The sequence below is a fragment of the Zophobas morio genome, unplaced genomic scaffold, assembly GCF_036711695.1.
Source record: "Zophobas morio isolate AGI-343-1 ecotype UQ-CSIRO unplaced genomic scaffold, CSIRO_AGI_Zmor_V1 ptg000277l, whole genome shotgun sequence".
Lineage (NCBI taxonomy): Eukaryota > Metazoa > Arthropoda > Insecta > Coleoptera > Tenebrionidae > Zophobas > Zophobas morio.
Window position 1 is genome coordinate 540820 of NW_026972381.1, and position 18906 is coordinate 559725.

Below are 18906 nucleotides of genomic sequence, written 5' to 3' on the forward strand. Positions count from 1 at the left end.
TAGGTAACTCTTGGAAATTATTAAACAAGGTTAAAGTTTTTCAACATCACATACAAAATGCTTACTTAACTTTTACTATAATTTGACTAAAATATATAAAAATTAAAGCAAAGTGTTAACCCAAAATTTTTTGGAAAAAAACTTTGAATAATTAAAATTAAAAATTCGCTTTAACGCCGAGTAGAGTTTTTTACATTTACACTATTAAATTGCAAAATCAGCAGTAAATATAAACGGTCCAATTATGTTAGTTTTATGCAATTGTTTAAATTAGTTTGTTTATTACCAAACTAAATATAAACAAATCGGCTTTAAAATAAAATCCGCAACCCATTTTAACAGGCCAACTGAGTAAAAGCTTTACTTACTACAGAGTTTGTTAGGCCTCTCTGTACAGTAGAGATTAAGCTCCATATATTCATTAAAAATATGCATTTCCTAATCATATTTAATAAGAATTCGCTAGAAAACTAATATAACTAGTAGAATTAACTAAATTTGTGCATATTTAAAAAATAAATCTCTTAAGTACTTTACTAACAATCCTATTATAACGAAAGAAAGCAACAACTGTACATAAGTCCTTCTATACGGTAATTCTAAAACAATTATTTTTTTTAACTTCATTTTTTTGGTTTGTCATTTGGCCGTTTATGTAAACACGAATTTTATCATTAAGTCAGGATATTTAAACTACTATCAAATCAAAGAGAGTATTCTCGAAAGCGATTATCTTCCATTATTATATTTTTTTTAACAGCAAGAAAAGTTCTAACAAATATATATACTCTTTATTCAGTCCTGTAGTTGGTAGTATTAAAATGCTGAAGAGAACTAAAATACCAAGCTAGGCATATTATAACGAAGCGTATCACGTCGTTTGCTTAAGTAGATGCCATTTTTTAAATGTAGCCTAATTTAGATAGTTAAAATAACTGACCTCGTATGGCAAACCTTTTAAATATTATTTTAACTGAAAAAATACAAAATAAAATGTGTCAACTTAGAGTATAAATACGGTATACGGTATAATTATCAAAGCTTTAAGTTAGTGGGCTCCTCTGTCTTATGTTAATCATATTTACTCCTATCTTTTATCTCCTTGTAGCAGCTGTAAAACCTGTAATTTTCTGTAATGTATGACTTAACCAAACCCAGAGCTGCAAACTGTGTGAAACAGTTCCAGTCCGCTAGCAATAGTAAGATGCTTGACAAAAAAAATTTCGAGGAAGACACTGTTTTTTGTCTTAACCAACAAGAAGAACATAAGAGGTTATCACAAAAGGACGAGCCCGAAATATTTAACATGAATTCGCTGAGAACGTCACGTTCTTTTCACTCGTTGACCTCTCCTAACCCCTTCACGAACTTGCCAGCCACTCGAGTGCGTAGGAGCTTTCCACTTACAAGAACGGGTGAAAGAGAGCAAATCCCTTGGATCTTTCGTCAGCGTAACAAATCATTGAGTAGTATACAAAAATCTTTTGTCCTTCCCTGTATTAAAAATTCTGAGGTAGAAGGTGATGGTAGAATTAATATTTTGCACAGTAATGACAATAACGATAGGGAACACATTAGTAGTTCGATTGGATATAATAAAAATCATAAGAACTTTAGGAAAACCAAAGACTGCGATAAGGAACCGAAAAATAATAGTGAATGCCACCAGAGTTTCGATAATCAAATGGGTGAATATCTTAAAAGTAAAAATGTACACAGTACCAATGAAGACAAACTGGAGAAAAACAAAGAATCTAGCAATCCTCACTCCAATCCCCATAGTAAGAAAGTTAGACACTTTGTTCAAGTTTACAAAAAGAAAATATTCGGATTTACTTCTAAACAGTTTGAACAATACATGAATAGAAAAAACGTTGGACACTCGCGTTCTTGTGCAACTAGTTATGCTAAAAATAATTCCTGCTTGCCATTGCTACCCTCACCTTCACGTGAAGGCGATGACAGTTCGGTTTTACATTCCGTTAATAATAATATCAAAGAAGCTAAACGTTCTATGCTTAGTTATGAGCGTAATAAAGACAGTTACTTAACAAGTGACTGGAATTGTACATCCAGAACTTGTAATGTTGAATTGTTTATAACCTCTTCTATGTTTGCGGATAAAAAGGAATTTAAAGTCCTTGCGAAAAGCACTGTAAATCTCTTCTATTTCTTATAATTTATCTTTTTAATACATATTTTAATATAGGACACAATTTTAAACGTCAAGAATGCAATTGCTTCGTGTATTAATGTAAAGACTGACCTTCTAGTTCTTGGACTAACTCGCAAATTTAATGGGGATGACCTTAATTTCAAATTTTCGGGGCAGAATCTTTCTGATACACTGAGACTTTATGAATTAGGTATATAACTAAAAAGTTTTAATTCTACTGTATTTAATCTATTACTATTTCTAGGAATTTTTAGTAAAGCTCATATGAATTTAGGGCTTAAGGTATGTTCTGGGTTGCTAACTTCCCAAGTACAATTTCAAAGAAAGGGACCATTCAGCTTCCGCGAAAGTTTAAGGGAGGAGGAAAGCAGTAACACAGATAAGAGAAGCACGAGTGACAATGTTACCACTGTAAATCACAACACTTTTGAAGGCCACGTGAAAGAAACAAATTACTTTTTATTAAGAAACTATGCCCGAATTGTAAATTGTGTTAATAGAACATTTTCTAAAGAGCAGGTAGAAGATTTTAAACGTACTCAAAGGCCAATTGAAATTGTAGTTAATATCAATGGTAAAACAAAGATTTTTCGATTTACTTTAAAAAATAGTTTTAAGTATCAGGATAATAACAGCTTATCTACTATAATTGGTAAAAGTAGCGCCGTTCAAGACAATTTACTTCCAATAATTAATGAAAATAGCTACGAAAATGTTCAAAGCAAACAAATCAAGGGCACGAACGTTTATAACAGCAATACTAATGACAATAGTCACAAAAAAAACAATAATAATGATAACGATAACAACAATAACAACATTATTATCAATAACTCGATATTTTCAATTGTTCCTAATAACATTATGGGGAACAATTTAATTCACAGGTTAAGTAATTGTAAAGGAACTTACACCTGTTCAGATCATAATGATATTGAAAACGTGACCACAAAACTTAAAGTTAATGAACTTATGGAGGCTTTAAAGTTTAAAAGGAGGAAAAAAGTTTGTAAACAGGCTGTGGGCTCTTTAACAGAAAGATGTAAATCTTATAATGGATATCTTTATTCTGAAAAATTAGTTTGCAAAAACGCAAAAAAGTGGGAAGGGGATGGAATCGCCGAAGAAAAAGGACTTCCTCACAACTAGTTAACAGTTATGGAAACATTTAAACTATGCTCTCTTTAGGCTCATCAAAACAATATACTAAGTGCCTTATGGAAAACGCTTCGTGCAATATTATTAACTTGTACAGGAAAAGAATAATATATTTTTGTAAAATATATTAGCTCTTCAATAAATATAAATTACTTGAGTGCTTTTCAACATAAGCTCAGCTTTATTATATATTATATATTTTTTAATATATTATGATACATATAGGAACTGAATTATGGAAATGTAAAGAAAGTTGTTAATTTATTTTGAAAAGACTAATCGACTAAAATACGTGGTCATACCGGTATTGAGAGCCGTCGCTGAAGTTCAATAATTAAAATTATTTATCTTTGAGCTCCTACCTCATATTTTTTCCGAAAGTTTCTCTGTCCAGAAAATGGTTATAAAATGCTTTATAGTTTCCCATAGTATTGAAGTGATAATGATAATAATAATAATTATTTTTGAGAAAAGTTGGTTTGTAGCTCTTTTTTTGGGGGTGTCGACTTATATTACGGTAATATTTATATTAATTTTTTAATTAGAATTTGTTGTGGTGAGGTATTCTCCGGAAACACACTCTCAAAAGTTACACCGAAGGAATAGCCACCCTAAAAAATTTGTTAAACTGGTGTAAAATTTGTTATTACTAGAATTACTCTCTAATTTTATTATAAATTTTTTACTTAATTTTTATTCATTACGAGTTATTTATTGTTACTGTAGGCTATATCCTTTCTATTTTTTTTCTGGTACTAAATATGTTTCTCTTTATAAATTTAAAACCCAAAGCCTTTAAGTTTAAATAAGTACAACATTACCTCATCTCTCTAAAAGTTTCTAGGAACTCTAAATTTACAAAACGCAAAGCTAAAGTGAAAGCGCCATCTTTAATAATTATTACTTTTTGGCTTAAAGGGTTTTTATTATATATTAAGTTTTGTTGCTTTACCAATTATTACGTATTCAGAAATTTTAAAAATTCGTTTAAACTTGGAACAGGAATTACAATAAAATTTATAGTAACTTTATTAGTTAAGGGGTTCTATTTCCTGTTCCTTAAAAGAATATATAAAAATTCGAAATCGAGTTTAAGTTAGAATGTGCGGTAAAGGCAAACATAGTCGGCCTGTTCATTAATAACTGACGACAAAGAAATTTTACAGTTACCTTCCAACAGAAATTAATAGTATTTTTGTGCTTGATAATATAACTTACAATAATTTTTTTTTTAAGAAAGGCAATGAAAATCTGAGCAAAGTTTTTAAAAATAAACTTCATAAAAAAAAGATTCCCCTTTATTCATACTAAGTATGAAGTTAAGCCCCCATTGAAGTTGGCAAACTTTTATAAATATTGTTTAATACTTTGCATAATATAATTAACTACACTCTTTTAATATTTATACTTTTTTATATATATTTATAGACCATCAGTTCTTTTTTTTTATTATTTTAAAACTTTTTTTTATTGTTTATTTATTCATATATTTTTTGAACTTCTCTTTGTTTCTTTCTTTACTTGAATATAATTAAAGTTTTTATTTTTGCAATTTTTATATATAAAGTTTTTTAAATGGCTAACTTTTTAATATAAATTATAAACTTTACTAATTTTTTTTATTATTTTATTTGTTAAGTTTTTATACATTTACTATATATTTATTGGCTAATAGTTCTTTTTTAATTATTTTAAGGCTTTATAATGCTTATCAATCACAATTATTAGATAGTAATATTTCCGAACAACTTACGAAAGGAAAAAAAAAAGTTTATTTAAACAGCTTTACAATCATTCAAAATTTAGTTAAGGATCAATAATAATAATTACAAAAATAAAAGAAACAGAGCGTTCACAGACAGACAAAAAAACCAATTACTTCAATCTTACATTTTTTGCTTATCACAAAGTTGAACCTTTTAGCTTTAAAGTTTGTAGATTTTCAGGATTTTGATTTTCTGTAATTGACTCGTTTACTCTTTTAATCCTATAAAGATTTAGTAAAATTGTACTAAAAAACAAAAAATACTTAGTCTGTCAGATTCCTACACATGGTGCTTGTAGTTAGATTAATTTGCCAAGTTTAACTAAGAAACTAGGAACTTCTTAACTTCTCAACTTAATAAAAGTTATAATTTCTAAATTATAAAGCTGTAGAGAAAAGATAAATTTCAATAAAAAGTTAGTATATCGTCTTTACGAGCACTTTAGTAGGGCACAAAAACTTAATTTTTTATTAATTTATATTTAAAGCTGTGGGGGAGGTTTAGTATATAAAAGCTACATGTTCTTAGCTTACTACTTTTGTTATATCCCCGTTTGTTTGCTTACCTTAAATATTCGTCGTTTTTCTTTTTACTTTGCTAGAAGTTTTCTTCTTTCTCACATATGTAAATTAAAATTAGTACGTCAATATAATGTTTTTACTAATAAAAAAGAAGTTTAATGATTTGTATTGCGTTGCTCACCAGGTATATGAAACTTAAACGGCGCAAAAACGTTAACACTATACGCGAAATTGAAAAAAAAAAGTTAAATATTTATAAAATTTAAAGGAACAAACAATCCATAGAAGTAACCAAGAATAAGTTTATTTATTTTTGTTTGCATTTATTAATAAAATAGGCAATAAACTTTAAAAAATCTAAAAAGTTTTTTAAACCCATATAGTTATACTCAAGAAGCAAAAAGAAAACTTTAATCCATTTGAAAACAATATATATTTTTTAATTTATTAAAATATAGAACTATAAGATAATAGAATTTTAAATAAATAATTAAAATTCATGGAAACCTTAGAAAATAGCTTTTATTTAGCTATAAACTAAATTCTGAGCTTATTATTTATAAAGAAGCACTTTGCATTTTACAATTATAGTTATTATTCAATATATTTTAGTAAAGTGATTCTTCATCCTTTAAAGTTTGAGTTATAAATATTCTTTTAAAAAATTTGGTTACAACGTTATAATAAAAGTATATATACTATTAAAGAATTAAAAAGCATATTTAGATCAAAACATTCTTCAGCCTTTTAAAATAAAGAAAAATGCTTTAAAAACATTTTTTTTTTATAATTTGTCAAGTTAACGCTTGGATTGCACTGAAGTCGAACTTATCTGTAGCTGTTAAACAAATATATAGCACTTTATGAGTTTAAAGTATTCAAACAAAATTATTTTGGATCTATATATAAAATCGTTGCATATCTTTGTCTTTATAAACTTAGATACTTGAAATAACCTTTATAAAACTTTTTAACACCTTGAAGCTTACTTTAATATTAATATTTAGTTTAGCATGTATTTGCCCTTATTAAAGCTCACAAAATAAGATTAAAAATACAATCAAGGTTTCATAGATTCTTCGTCTAGAGGGGTTAAGGCTAATAATAATCCTTCATAAATAATAATAATATGTAGATTATTTTTTTTTTATAATTATTTAAAGTTAACGTGTATTTGCTATTAAAAAAAATAGTATGCTTTGCCAGCCAGGAACCGACAAAGTTAAATTAAAACAAAAATACTTTGAATGTAGGTCACTTAGGTTCATAAACTAAAAAGTTAAGAGTAATTATATTTTTTTAAAAAAAAAATTAAAATTTTATAGAGCTTATATTTCTAAAAGGTTGACATTTTAAAAAACTTTAAAATTATTAGTGTGCTTCGCTCGTAACTTAGGAATTGTGCTAGTGCTGAGGAAGTTAATTTATATAAAAAAATATTTATTGTACAAGTTTATGTAGTTCTTAATCTTTATAAGTACTAAATATAATCTTTTACGAAAACTTTATACTATAATGTAGCTTATAGTGTTAATTCTTTTATTAAAAGTTTAAACTTTTTTTAGTTGATATTTAATAAAAGCTAAAATAAAGTTTTTGGTCTCGCGTGACGTCAAGTGGGGGTTTTCTACAATTTTTTATAACCGTGGATTAATTAATGTTTAGGTGTTATTCCATTATTTAGTAAAAAAAGAATGGAACACCAGCAGAAACCTCCTTTAAAAATGTAGAAATATAGAGTTTTTATATTGTACATCTAATTTTTAAATTTTTTCTTTATTTTAGAAAGAAGCTTTTACTTTCTTCCTTTATTTTTTTATACATAAGACTTGTATCTGGTGATGTTAATGGAAATTTTGATATTTTCTTTGAACGTATACAACAGGTCAATAGTAAAAACGGTCCTTTTGATTTTATTTTTTGTGTTGGTAGAGCTTTTTTTATTTAAAAAGAACAAAATTTATTTTTAATTTAATTAGGTAATTTCTTTTCAGAAAATTCACAAAATGAAGAATGGTTATCTTATCTTAACGGAGATAAAACTGGTGAATTTTTAATGTTTTACAGCTATTAAAATTTGTTTAATATAAAAAATAATTAATGTGAACTTTAGTTGTTTATAAAGTCTAGCTTTTAGTTTTTTGGACTTTTGGTTGATATTAAATTTAACTTTAGATATTTTTTATTTAATAATATTGTTTTTTTCGTTTTTTTGGTAGTTGAGTTGGAAGTTCCTATATATATAATTGCCGGTGCCGGCAAAAACCAGAAAAAATTTTATCAATCAGTACTTCATGGAGGAATTATGTGTTCTAATGTTACTTATTTAGGTAAAATTTGTTGCATAATTTTTAAATTAATTTGTTAATTTTTAATTTTTGTTTGAGTAAGTTCGTTAATAATATTTTTTTTAAATTTCGTTATATTTAAGTAGCTTTATCTTTTTTGCAAAGTAAACAATTTTAATTGATTTAACCAGTGTTTATTTAATTATAAAAGACAGCGGAGATGGAGAGTTTATAAAAAAAAATAAATTATATAAAGAGAAGTTAATGAAAAGATGAATAAAACCTTGTAGAAATTTAATTATAATTTTGTTTTTTCTACTAACTTTTTAATTTTTTGGATTCTTTTCTTTTTTTGAAATTTGGTATTATAATTTTTTTAATAAATTTGTCGCCTATTTCTAACTTTAATATATATTTTTATATTTTTGTATATTTTAACTTTATTCATATTTTATTTTTTTCTAATAATTTAATTTTTTTATTAATTATATTTTTAATACCAAATTTTTATTCTTTTTCAAAGCTTTTCTTTTTGCTTAACTTAATTTTTTAATCTAACTTACTTTTTTTATTAGGAAAATTGGGATTTTTTACTACTTTGGAGGGATTACAGATCGCGTTTCTGAGTGGTCGTTTAAGCAATTCCTTACATTCAGAAAAAGTAATTTTTAATATCAATTATTTTATTATATAATTTATTAACTTTAAATTGAATTTTTCCAAATTTTTAATTTTATTTATAGTTAAAAGTTAATTCCGCTATTGTTTTTTTACTCCTCTATTATATATATTTCATAAATACCAGAAATTTCTTTTTTGTTATAAAATCAATTTAGAAGTTATTAAAAAATTTATTTAATTTTTATTATTGGATTTTTAGTTGATTTTAGTATATAATAATATTAATATTTTATTTTTCATTCGTTGACTTTTTTAATTTAAATTTTCTCATATTTATGCTTTGTGTGATTTGCAAAATTAATAATTTTTAATTCATTTAGTTTTATTTTTCTTTATTAATATATTAAATATTACTTTTAAATCCTTTTGCCTTTTTTTACTAATAATATATTTTATTAAAGTTTTTAGTATTTTTTAAAATTATTTAAATGTATTTTTCTTATTTTTAATTTTTGAAGGATTTCATGAGTTACACTCAAAAAGAGCTTGAAACTTTTCTTGAAAAAGTGAACGACACTAATTTTAAAGGTTTTAATTATTTTATATAAATTAAGTTAATAATTTTAGACTTTAATAATAAAAATCTAAAAACTTATAAAACCTCTTTTTTATTAGTAATTTATACAAAAATTATAATATTGTTATAACTTTTTATATATATATTTTTTTTAATGAAATCTATTTTTTTAAGGGGTTGATATTTTATTAACGTCTGAGTGGCCGAAAGGCGTTACACAATTTGCATCTCCCCTTACAACGAAAAAGAATAAAAAGTTAATATATATATGTAAGCAATAATAATAAGTAATATAATAATAAATAATAATAATAACTTAATAAAATAATAAAAATTTATAATAATAATAAAAGGCATTAATAACATGTCAAATTTGTAACGTTTTATTATATTTTTAAACTTTTTTCCAAATATTTTTATGCGAAATGTTTAATATATTTTTATGGTAAGTGTAATATTTCTTTCAATAATACTTTACTTGAGCGTATTTTTAGTATATGTAAACTTTAATATTTTATGCTTTTCAATATTTTATGAAACTTTTATTAAATTATTATATTTATTAAAATATAAATATTTCATGCCTTTGAATTAGTGTACTACTCAATTTAGTAATTTTACTGTGCTACGAATTCACCAAATTATCTACCTTATAGTTTTATCATATATATATTATTTTATATTTATAATATTTTTTATAGTAAAGTTTATTATATTTTTTACTTTTTTTTATAATAAAAGCAATATACGTTAACGATGAGCTGCTATTATATTTTTATATTATAAAGTTATTAATTTGTTTAACAATAAAGGAAGAAAATAAATTAATATTAATAATTAGTAAATAAGCAATTAATAATAATATTAATTTATAAAGTCTTTATTATTTTATTAAAAATTATATTATTATGGAGATAATTATTAGTTTAGAGTTTTGTTTATAAACGAAATATAATAAGTAAAAGCTTGAAATATTAAAAAAATTTTAAGGAATAATATTAATAATATATAAATAATATAAATAACGAAGAATTATACGTAAAGGTAATAAAAAGATTACATTAATATAATATAATAATAAATTGTTTGAAAGTAGTTTTTTTTAAAAATTATTATATATTACTTTTTTTTTCTAATAATAATATTTATTTTTATTTTGTTTTACTCCTCATTATATTTATAAATTTATAAATGTAATAATTCTTTTCTTGTAAGATTGTTATTATTATGTTTCTATGTCTAAAATTTAACACCTTTTTTTCCCTATTTAAAAATATTTATATTTATTGCTTTTCCTTATTATTATTATTCATATATATCTAAATATTATAATTTTTTTTAAAGACCAATTATTTTTTTATATAAATAATATTTATATTTACTTGCTTTTACTTTTTATTATTATTTTAAAAAATTTTTAAATTATAGGTTCATTTATTTTTTAAGGATTATGGTTATATATTTTCATTTATATTATTTCTTTAGTTTATGATACTTAATAAACTTTTCAGATTTACTTTCTATTACTTTTACTTTTAACATTTTCTTATTATGCTTACATAGTAAATTATTATCAAATATATATTTTATTATACCTTTAATTTTTTTATGTTATTATTTATATATTTAATTACATAAAGAAAAAGATATCTTTTTACTTATTTTTTATTATTATTATACAGAAATATTGTTGAGCTAGTAAGGTTTGTAGTAATATTTTATTAATTATTATTATTTTAAAATATTTAAATTTCTGTTCCTTGTTTTTTTCTTAATAGAAATTTTAAAAGTATTACTTTATTTATATTTATGTGACTTTTATTATATTATTATGAAATACGTATTTTGTCAACTGTTATATTAGTTATTATGTATTTTTTTATTATTTATTTATTATAATATTGTGAATCAATTTTTATTATATATTTATAATTAAGAACAAATATTTATTTAACTGCTATCCAAGTTATTTTGAAATAATAATATTTTCTATAACTATTATTAATACTTTTCCTTATAATATTATAAATAACTATTATTATTATATAGAATAATATATAATAATAAGGTCATTCAATTAAAAATTGTAAAAAAAATATAATTACAGTTCTAATAGATAAAGAAAAGTTTATTTTCAATATATTTTATAATATATTTAAATTTATTATTAATTATTTTTATAATAACTTTTTCATTAAATTATTTAAATTTATTATATTACTTTTTTTTTGCTTTTATTATTATAATTTATATGTAATAAAATTTTTTTTTTATAAAATAATGTTTTATTATATGATTTAATATATTTTACTGGTTACTTTTTTTTTTAATATAGACTTGAATGTATTATTTTTTTATATATTTAAGTTTTTATTATCTATTTCAATATTCATGTAATCATCTTTATTTTTAAAATTATTATTTGCTATAATTATTATTAACATAATATAAAAAAAAATATTATTATATATTTAATAAATTTTTTTAAATATTAATTTTTTTGTTTACTTTGAATTATATTTTCTATGCAGCCATTAAAATATTTTTTTTAGTCGCATTTTTTTATTTAACATTAATAATACCACTTTTTAAGGGTTTGGTAAAGCTTTTATTGCTACTTTTATTTTTTAAAAGGAATAAAATAATAATAAAAGATTTTAACATTAATTAAACTAAAAATAAATTTTTTATATAATAATAAATTAATAAATATTAATGACAATTTTATGATTCTTAAATAATTTTTTTTTAAAAACTTTTATTTTTCAAAAAAAATAATAATATCGATAGAAGAAATAATAATAAGAAATTCTAGTATTTACTAAAATTATAAATCCAAAAAAAAATTTTATAAAATAAATTATAAATAAGTAAATAATAATAACAACTTCTGTTATGAATATTCTAATATAAATATTTTTTTTAGAATATTATTTATGAAATATTATTTTTATTATTAATTATTAATACCTGTGATTCTTTTTTTTCGTATATAAAGTTTTAAAGATATTCTTATTTTAGTATAGCATCTTTATAATTTACAATATTATTTTAGTAACTATGTATAATAAATAGTATTTTATTATTACTATTAATATTATTTATAAACATTTTCGTAATTTTTCTAATTTTTTTTTATTAGCTTAACAAATAATCTTTATAAATATTAGTACTTTTATTATTTTTTCTGTTATTATTTTATTATAATCGACTAAATTGTGAAGCTCCAATTTTCACAAATAAAAAAAACTAAAGTTAATTTTCTTCCTTCGTCTCCCTATTATTTCTGTTCTATGCTTATTTAAAAATGTTTATATATTGCTATTCTTTATTATTATTAATATTAATCAATATCAATTTTTCAAAATTTTAATAAAACAAAAATAAATGAAAAAAATATAATATATTATTATTTTAAAAATGAGGAAAAATATAATTTAGAATTAATAAGAAAAAGTAAACAGTTAAAGTAAAAAAAATATATAGGAGGAATAAGTTGAAAAAATGTAAATAATAATAAAAGAAACGTATAAATAAAAAATACTAAATAATGAAAATTTAAAAAAAAAGAGGAATGATAGTGATTGATTGGCCAAAAGTGCTATAATTTTTATGCATACGTCCCTTTTTTTAATATGTTGAAGTCAGAACTTTTTTATTTTTTAATACTTATAAAAAAAATATAAATATTACTTTATTATTAATGCTGCTTATATTGTTTAGAAGAATTATCCATTAGATTACTGTTTATCTTTCATTACTTTGAATTATCTTTTTCTGTAAAAGTTTTGAATGATACTATTTAAAATACAACATTAAAATTTACTTTACAGTTATTATAATGATAATATTAATAAATATATATATTATTATCTAAAAGTAAAATAACATGAAAATATTATATTTTTTTTTATTCATTAAATATATATATATTTTTTGTTAATTTTTAATGTATTTTCTTTTTGTTACGTTCATTAAAAATTTTATATTAATAACATTTACATACTTTTTTATAAGTCTAGTTTTTGCTTTTTTTCATTATATATATTGTTATTTAATACCCAAAAAAATAGATATTATTTATTTTTTCTATTAACAAGTTAAAAATTACTGCACTTTAATTATTTATAATTTTTTTAATTAATAGCGTAACGTTGGATGCGCTGGACTCATTAAAAATCGGCACTGATGAGATTGCACGTGTAGCGCAGGCTTTGAAACCTCGTTACCACTTTGCTGGGGGCGAGGTTTATTATGCCCGTTTAAGTTTTCATTATATTATTACATAAGAAATATTCGACCTATGATTGGTTGTTATTATCTTTATGAAATTATTACGGATTTGTGAATTTTTATTATCATGTTTAACTAAATCGACTTCGTGTGAATAGAAAGTACTAAATTTCCATTGCTTAGTTTTTTTTTTTGGTTAATATCATTTTTTTTACAATGTTGGGCTCGAGGTTTAATTTTTTTTATAATTAAAAGTTTGTTACTTTATCACCATTTCATCACTTTATTTATTGTTTTGTGTATTAATTTTTATAAATTATCACTTTTAATATGCTTTTAAAGCTTTTTGTTGGGCCCTATTACTATAAATTTATTATTAATATTATTGGCTTTTATTTTTAAGGGCGTTTTCTATGAAAGAGCTCCTTACCGTAACACGCCACTTCTTAGCGCCTCTTCACACGTGACTAGGTTACAAACTTTTTATATTTATTTTTAACTGTTTCACTATTTTTATAACCATTAAAGATTTTTGGGCTTAGCCGAGTTTTCTAACGCTGCCAAGCACAGAGTTTTTTTTTTTCTATTTATATAATTTTCTTTATATTTATGGATTTTTATTGATTTTAATGCAAAAGTTTTAATGATATATCAACTAAATAATTATTATTATACTTTGAACATACTTCTAGCGTTTGGCACTTTTTATTTCATTATAATTTTACTGATAATTTCCTGGTATTTTCTTTTTATCAAGAATATTACTGATTTTTATAGTTTATTATATAATATTTATTGCAAATTTATTATTATTCTTTTACTTATTGTTATATTAATTTTTTAAGATGTATTTATATATATCAATTGTATTTTATGTATGTCTTCATTTTTATGAAAAAAAATAGAAGTAATGAAAATATTTTTTCAAAAATTTAAAATATTTATTTCTATGTCTATAAATTTTTAGATTTTAATTAATTTTTTACTTTCATTTTATTTATATTTATTTAAATATTTATTAACTTTTTTACTATTTTATTTCAATACAAATAAATGTGTTATTTATTATTTAATATATTTATTCAAGTATATTTATGCCTTTAACGTTTTGCCGATGAGTAAAATGAAACTTTCATTGTTGCTTGAACAGCCAATTGGTTATCATTATTATTATTGTTGTTTCCCTTATTTTTAATGCAGTCATTGTATCTTGCATATAATAAAATAATGAATTTTTATATATTAAGAATTGATAATTAATTATAAATTTTTATTTGATACTTTATTATTGGTTTACCTTTTGCTATTTTTTTTTAATTAATTCATTAAATATTTTGCGTTTTATATGTTTTAAATTTATAAAATAGTTATCTTTTTTAAGAAGTTCATTTAGTATAATGAAGCTTTTAACAATTGCTTTCGTTTAATGTATTTAATGAATTTTTAAACCTTTTTTACCAATAAAAGTTTTATTTATGAAATTTACTTCTTTTTTAATTATTTTTTAATTAAAAAATCCAAAACTTTTTAATATAATTTTTTTATAGGCACAACGGAAAATCCGTTTGCACGAAATACTTTTAATGAAGTATTTATTATCATAATTTATTTAATAAAATAATAAAATTTTCAAAACTTTTATAGAGTAATTCTTATTTAACTCCCCAGAAAAGTTATTTTTATGCTGAACAAGAAAATTTTCCCAAGAGAAAAGTTTTGTATATATTTTTTTATGAATATCTACATTATATATATAATATATTTTAAGGAAAGTTTATAAAAATTTTTGTAAAGTTTTTATTTTGCTTATGTTTTTGGTAAAACTTTCGAGTTGCTTTTTGTTATATATAATAATTTTTTATGAAAGTTTTGAAAAAATATTATAAAAATTATTAAATAAATAATAAATATTTTGAAGAAAATGAAAAATATATAAACATTATAGAAAACTAATGCACTTTTTGCAATTAAAAATATACCCCAATATTCATGGTATTGATCAGTTTTAATAACGCATTAAAAAAAATTTACGCTAGAAGTCTTACTTGAAAAAAGGGCGCTTATAATATTTGTACTAAATAAACTCTTTCCTCGTTGTTTAAAACTCTTGTGACTGTCAACCTCGTGGTGAATTAGGAGAGCCGGCTATACAAGAATTTTTGCATAAAATCGATAAGCGACAAAAAAGAATAAATTAAAGAAAATTATATTATTTCTTTTATATTTCTATTTTATGATTATTTACAAAAAACTTTTTTTGTATTATCTACTTTTATATAATTTTATTACTATTAATTATTTATATTAATATTATATATATTTTTAAAATCGGTATCAAAAAATTTATATTCTTACTTTTATATTTTTTTATTTTTTATCATTGCATAAAATCTTAATTTAATATATTGCTTTTATAATACTTATTATATATTTATATTTATATTATATATATTTTTTAAAAAATCGATGTATCAAAAAAGGTATCATATTATTCCTTTTATATTTTCTATCTTATTTCATCACTTTCATTTATTTATATATATATTTTTTTTCTTCGATATTTATTTTTAGTAATCTTTACAAAATAACTTCTAATATTTTTTAATATTTTTCACTTTTCTTATATTTTTTTGTTTTGTTATTTTTATATTTTTAAAATGGTTTAATAAAGAATATATATATATTTTTTGTTAATATTTCGAATATATTAATATTTGTATAATTAATAATATTAATTATAATTTTTTGATTTCTTTTACTTTTCACAGTTATCACGTGAATACTTTATTATTATTTACTTTTTTTTTTCTTTATTATTTTTTGTATTTATATTATATCTTATTTATAATAAGAATTCATTATACCTTTCTCTAGAGCGGCGCAATGACTCCGCCGGGATACGTTTGCCGCCTTTGCAAAGTTCCCGGCCATTTTATACACGACTGCTCTCTTTATGGTTCTTTTTATTATGAATTACTAATAATAAATAATAAAAATAATTTTATAAGGAAATAATAATGGATTTTAATCATTATAAAATTATAAAAAATAACGGAAGAAAATGGTATAAAGAAAATAAAATTAGGAATAAAAAAATATTTCGGATATAAGAAATAAAAAATCAATAATATTGATTTAAAAAATATATAGTTATAATAAATAATGAAAAAATACTGTAAAGAAAATAAAATAATGAACTTTAATGATATGTAAAAATTATAATGAAAGAAAATACAAAGTATATGAATTTTATTTATTATTATTATAAATAATGAAAAAATGCTTTATGAAAATAAAATAATGTTTTTAAAATAAATTTATTTTTATAATTACTAGTGGAGAAGTGCTATAAAGAAAATAAAAAATAATGAAAAATGCTGTGGAAAAAGGAAAAAAAAAATTAATGGATTTTAAAAAAAAATTTATAGTAAATATTGAAAATATGCTTTATAAAAATAAAAAACAATGAATGTAAAAAATAAATAACTATAATAAATAATGAATAGATTCTTAAAGAAAGTAAAATACTGAATCTAAAAAAATATAATTATAATAAATAATAAATAACTGTTGTAAAGAGAGTAAAATAATGAATTTAAAAAAAAAAATGTAATTATAATAAATAAATAAATGCTTTATAAAAATAAAAAATAATGAAATTTAAATAAATTATATAAATAATTAAAAAAAGTATAAATATTTCTTTTATTATTTATAAAAGTATACTACTTTATAATTTTACTATTGATTATATTTTTCTATATGATTTTATCGTAGGCAATATACCTTTATTTCTACGATATTCACTTTTTTTTATTTTTTGTTATAAAAATCTAAATATATAATAGTTTATTATTTGTAAGTAGTTAATATGTAAAAAAAAGGTTTAAGAAAAGTTTATATTTAGAGATAAAAAAATGTATTGGTGAAAAAAATGGTGTGAAGAAAATAATTAAATAAAAATTTTAATTTTGAGTGAACTATATAATAATAATAAAATTTGCTCGACCATTTTTATAGGAAAAATATTTTTTTTATTAAAGGTTCCATAAACTCAATAAAAAGTTATAATAATTTTTTTTTCAATAATTAATAGTAATAATAAATATTCTTTATTTATTATTACTTATAAAAGTTTGCAAACGCGTGCAGTACCAAAAAGAGCCGGAAGAGGACTGCTGGTTCTGTTTAAAGAGTCCCAACATCGCTAAAAATCTTATTGTGCATGTTGGCGAACATTTTTATTTGGCATTGGCTAAAGGTTACTATGTTGCTTAAAAAATTAGGAACTTGATATTATTATTATTATTATTATTATTATTATTATTATTATTATTATTATTATTATTATTGTACTATCAACTCTTTTTCTATATCGCAAACTTTTATTTATTTTCTACAAATACTTTTAATAACGACTAGTTTTTTTTGGTTATCAAAATAAGTATATAAAATAATATTAATTTTTTTATTAAATATTTACTATTTTTATTTTAGTATAATATTGGATCTTTACTATTTGCTTTATTAAATCTTTGTACACTTGCGAATTTATTTATTTAATCTATTACTATAATAAATTTTGTATCATAACTTTTTTTTATTTGTGTTTTTGGTTTGTATAGTTTTTTGTGACTCTTATGATAATTACTTACAAATACAGTAATAAAAGTTATTTTTATTGGTTGAAAACATAAATAATCTCGTCTTCAATTTTTTTTGAACCAGTCGTTGATTTTATTGATGGTTTGTTATTTTTATATAATTTTTTTTGACAAATGGATGTAGTTGAGTTTTTATGAGAAATAAAAAAATAGTGTAAAAAAATTTCCTAAAAATTTTTTTAAATAGCAACTGGCAGTCAATAATGGCTAGAAAAAATTGTTTGTTTATATATATAAAAATTGTTACCCAACAAACGGTCATAAAATATATATACATATTTCCTTTGCTGCAACGAGTTTTTAATTGGTTGTTTTTAAAACATATAAGCAAATTAAGGAATTAAAGTGCGCTCAATTTATTACTACTTTGCTATGGTCACTTGTCCTCAACTAGTCTCTTTTAATTCAACACGTGAGCGTCAATTTTATTAACGAATTAAAAACCTTAATTAAGAGCACTCAATTTATATTCTGGAAAGCAATTTTTGCGAGTGAGTGTAGCTTCAGCAACACGCCTTTTCTCATTGGCTGGACGGGTGGTACATTCTCAGGATTCGCTCTTTTTTATTTTTTAATCGAACCAGTCAGTGTTGATGCTCTTACGTTTGGCGTATCCCTCACGTGATGAAGATACTAGAAGTTAGAAGGCTACGAGGAATTTAAATAGAATTTTTTTTTCTCGTGCGCATGCTTATTAATAAAGGGAATTTTTAATGGCATCATCATTAATAAATGGGAAAAAGAGAAAAATAAAGTTTTTCCTAATAACTTTATAAAAATTGTGTTCAAAAAGTTTAGTAGAATAAAAAAGACCCATTAGAGCTTTTATAAAAAGCTGTATGGATATAGGCGCCATTGCCCGACCAATCATATCTCGTTAGTACCCCTAGCAGTCATTTATT

General features: G+C 21.5%; 1 protein-coding gene across 1 annotated transcript; it reads left to right on the plus strand.

Moving 5' to 3' along the window:
* Positions 1 to 3040: 3040 nt before the first annotated feature.
* LOC135119645 (CWF19-like protein 1) lies at positions 3041 to 17601 on the plus strand (the record flags this gene model as incomplete). The annotated part of the gene is made up of 13 exons (XM_064044036.1): positions 3041 to 3218; positions 7841 to 7951; positions 8485 to 8570; positions 9049 to 9118; positions 9282 to 9363; positions 13255 to 13354; positions 13744 to 13811; positions 13869 to 13911; positions 14428 to 14497; positions 14888 to 14928; positions 14985 to 15053; positions 16215 to 16296; positions 17476 to 17601. Coding segments are annotated over exons 1-13 (1126 nt in total), but the record flags the coding sequence as incomplete, so codon positions are not given.
* Between the last annotated feature and the right edge of the window lie 1305 nt (positions 17602 to 18906).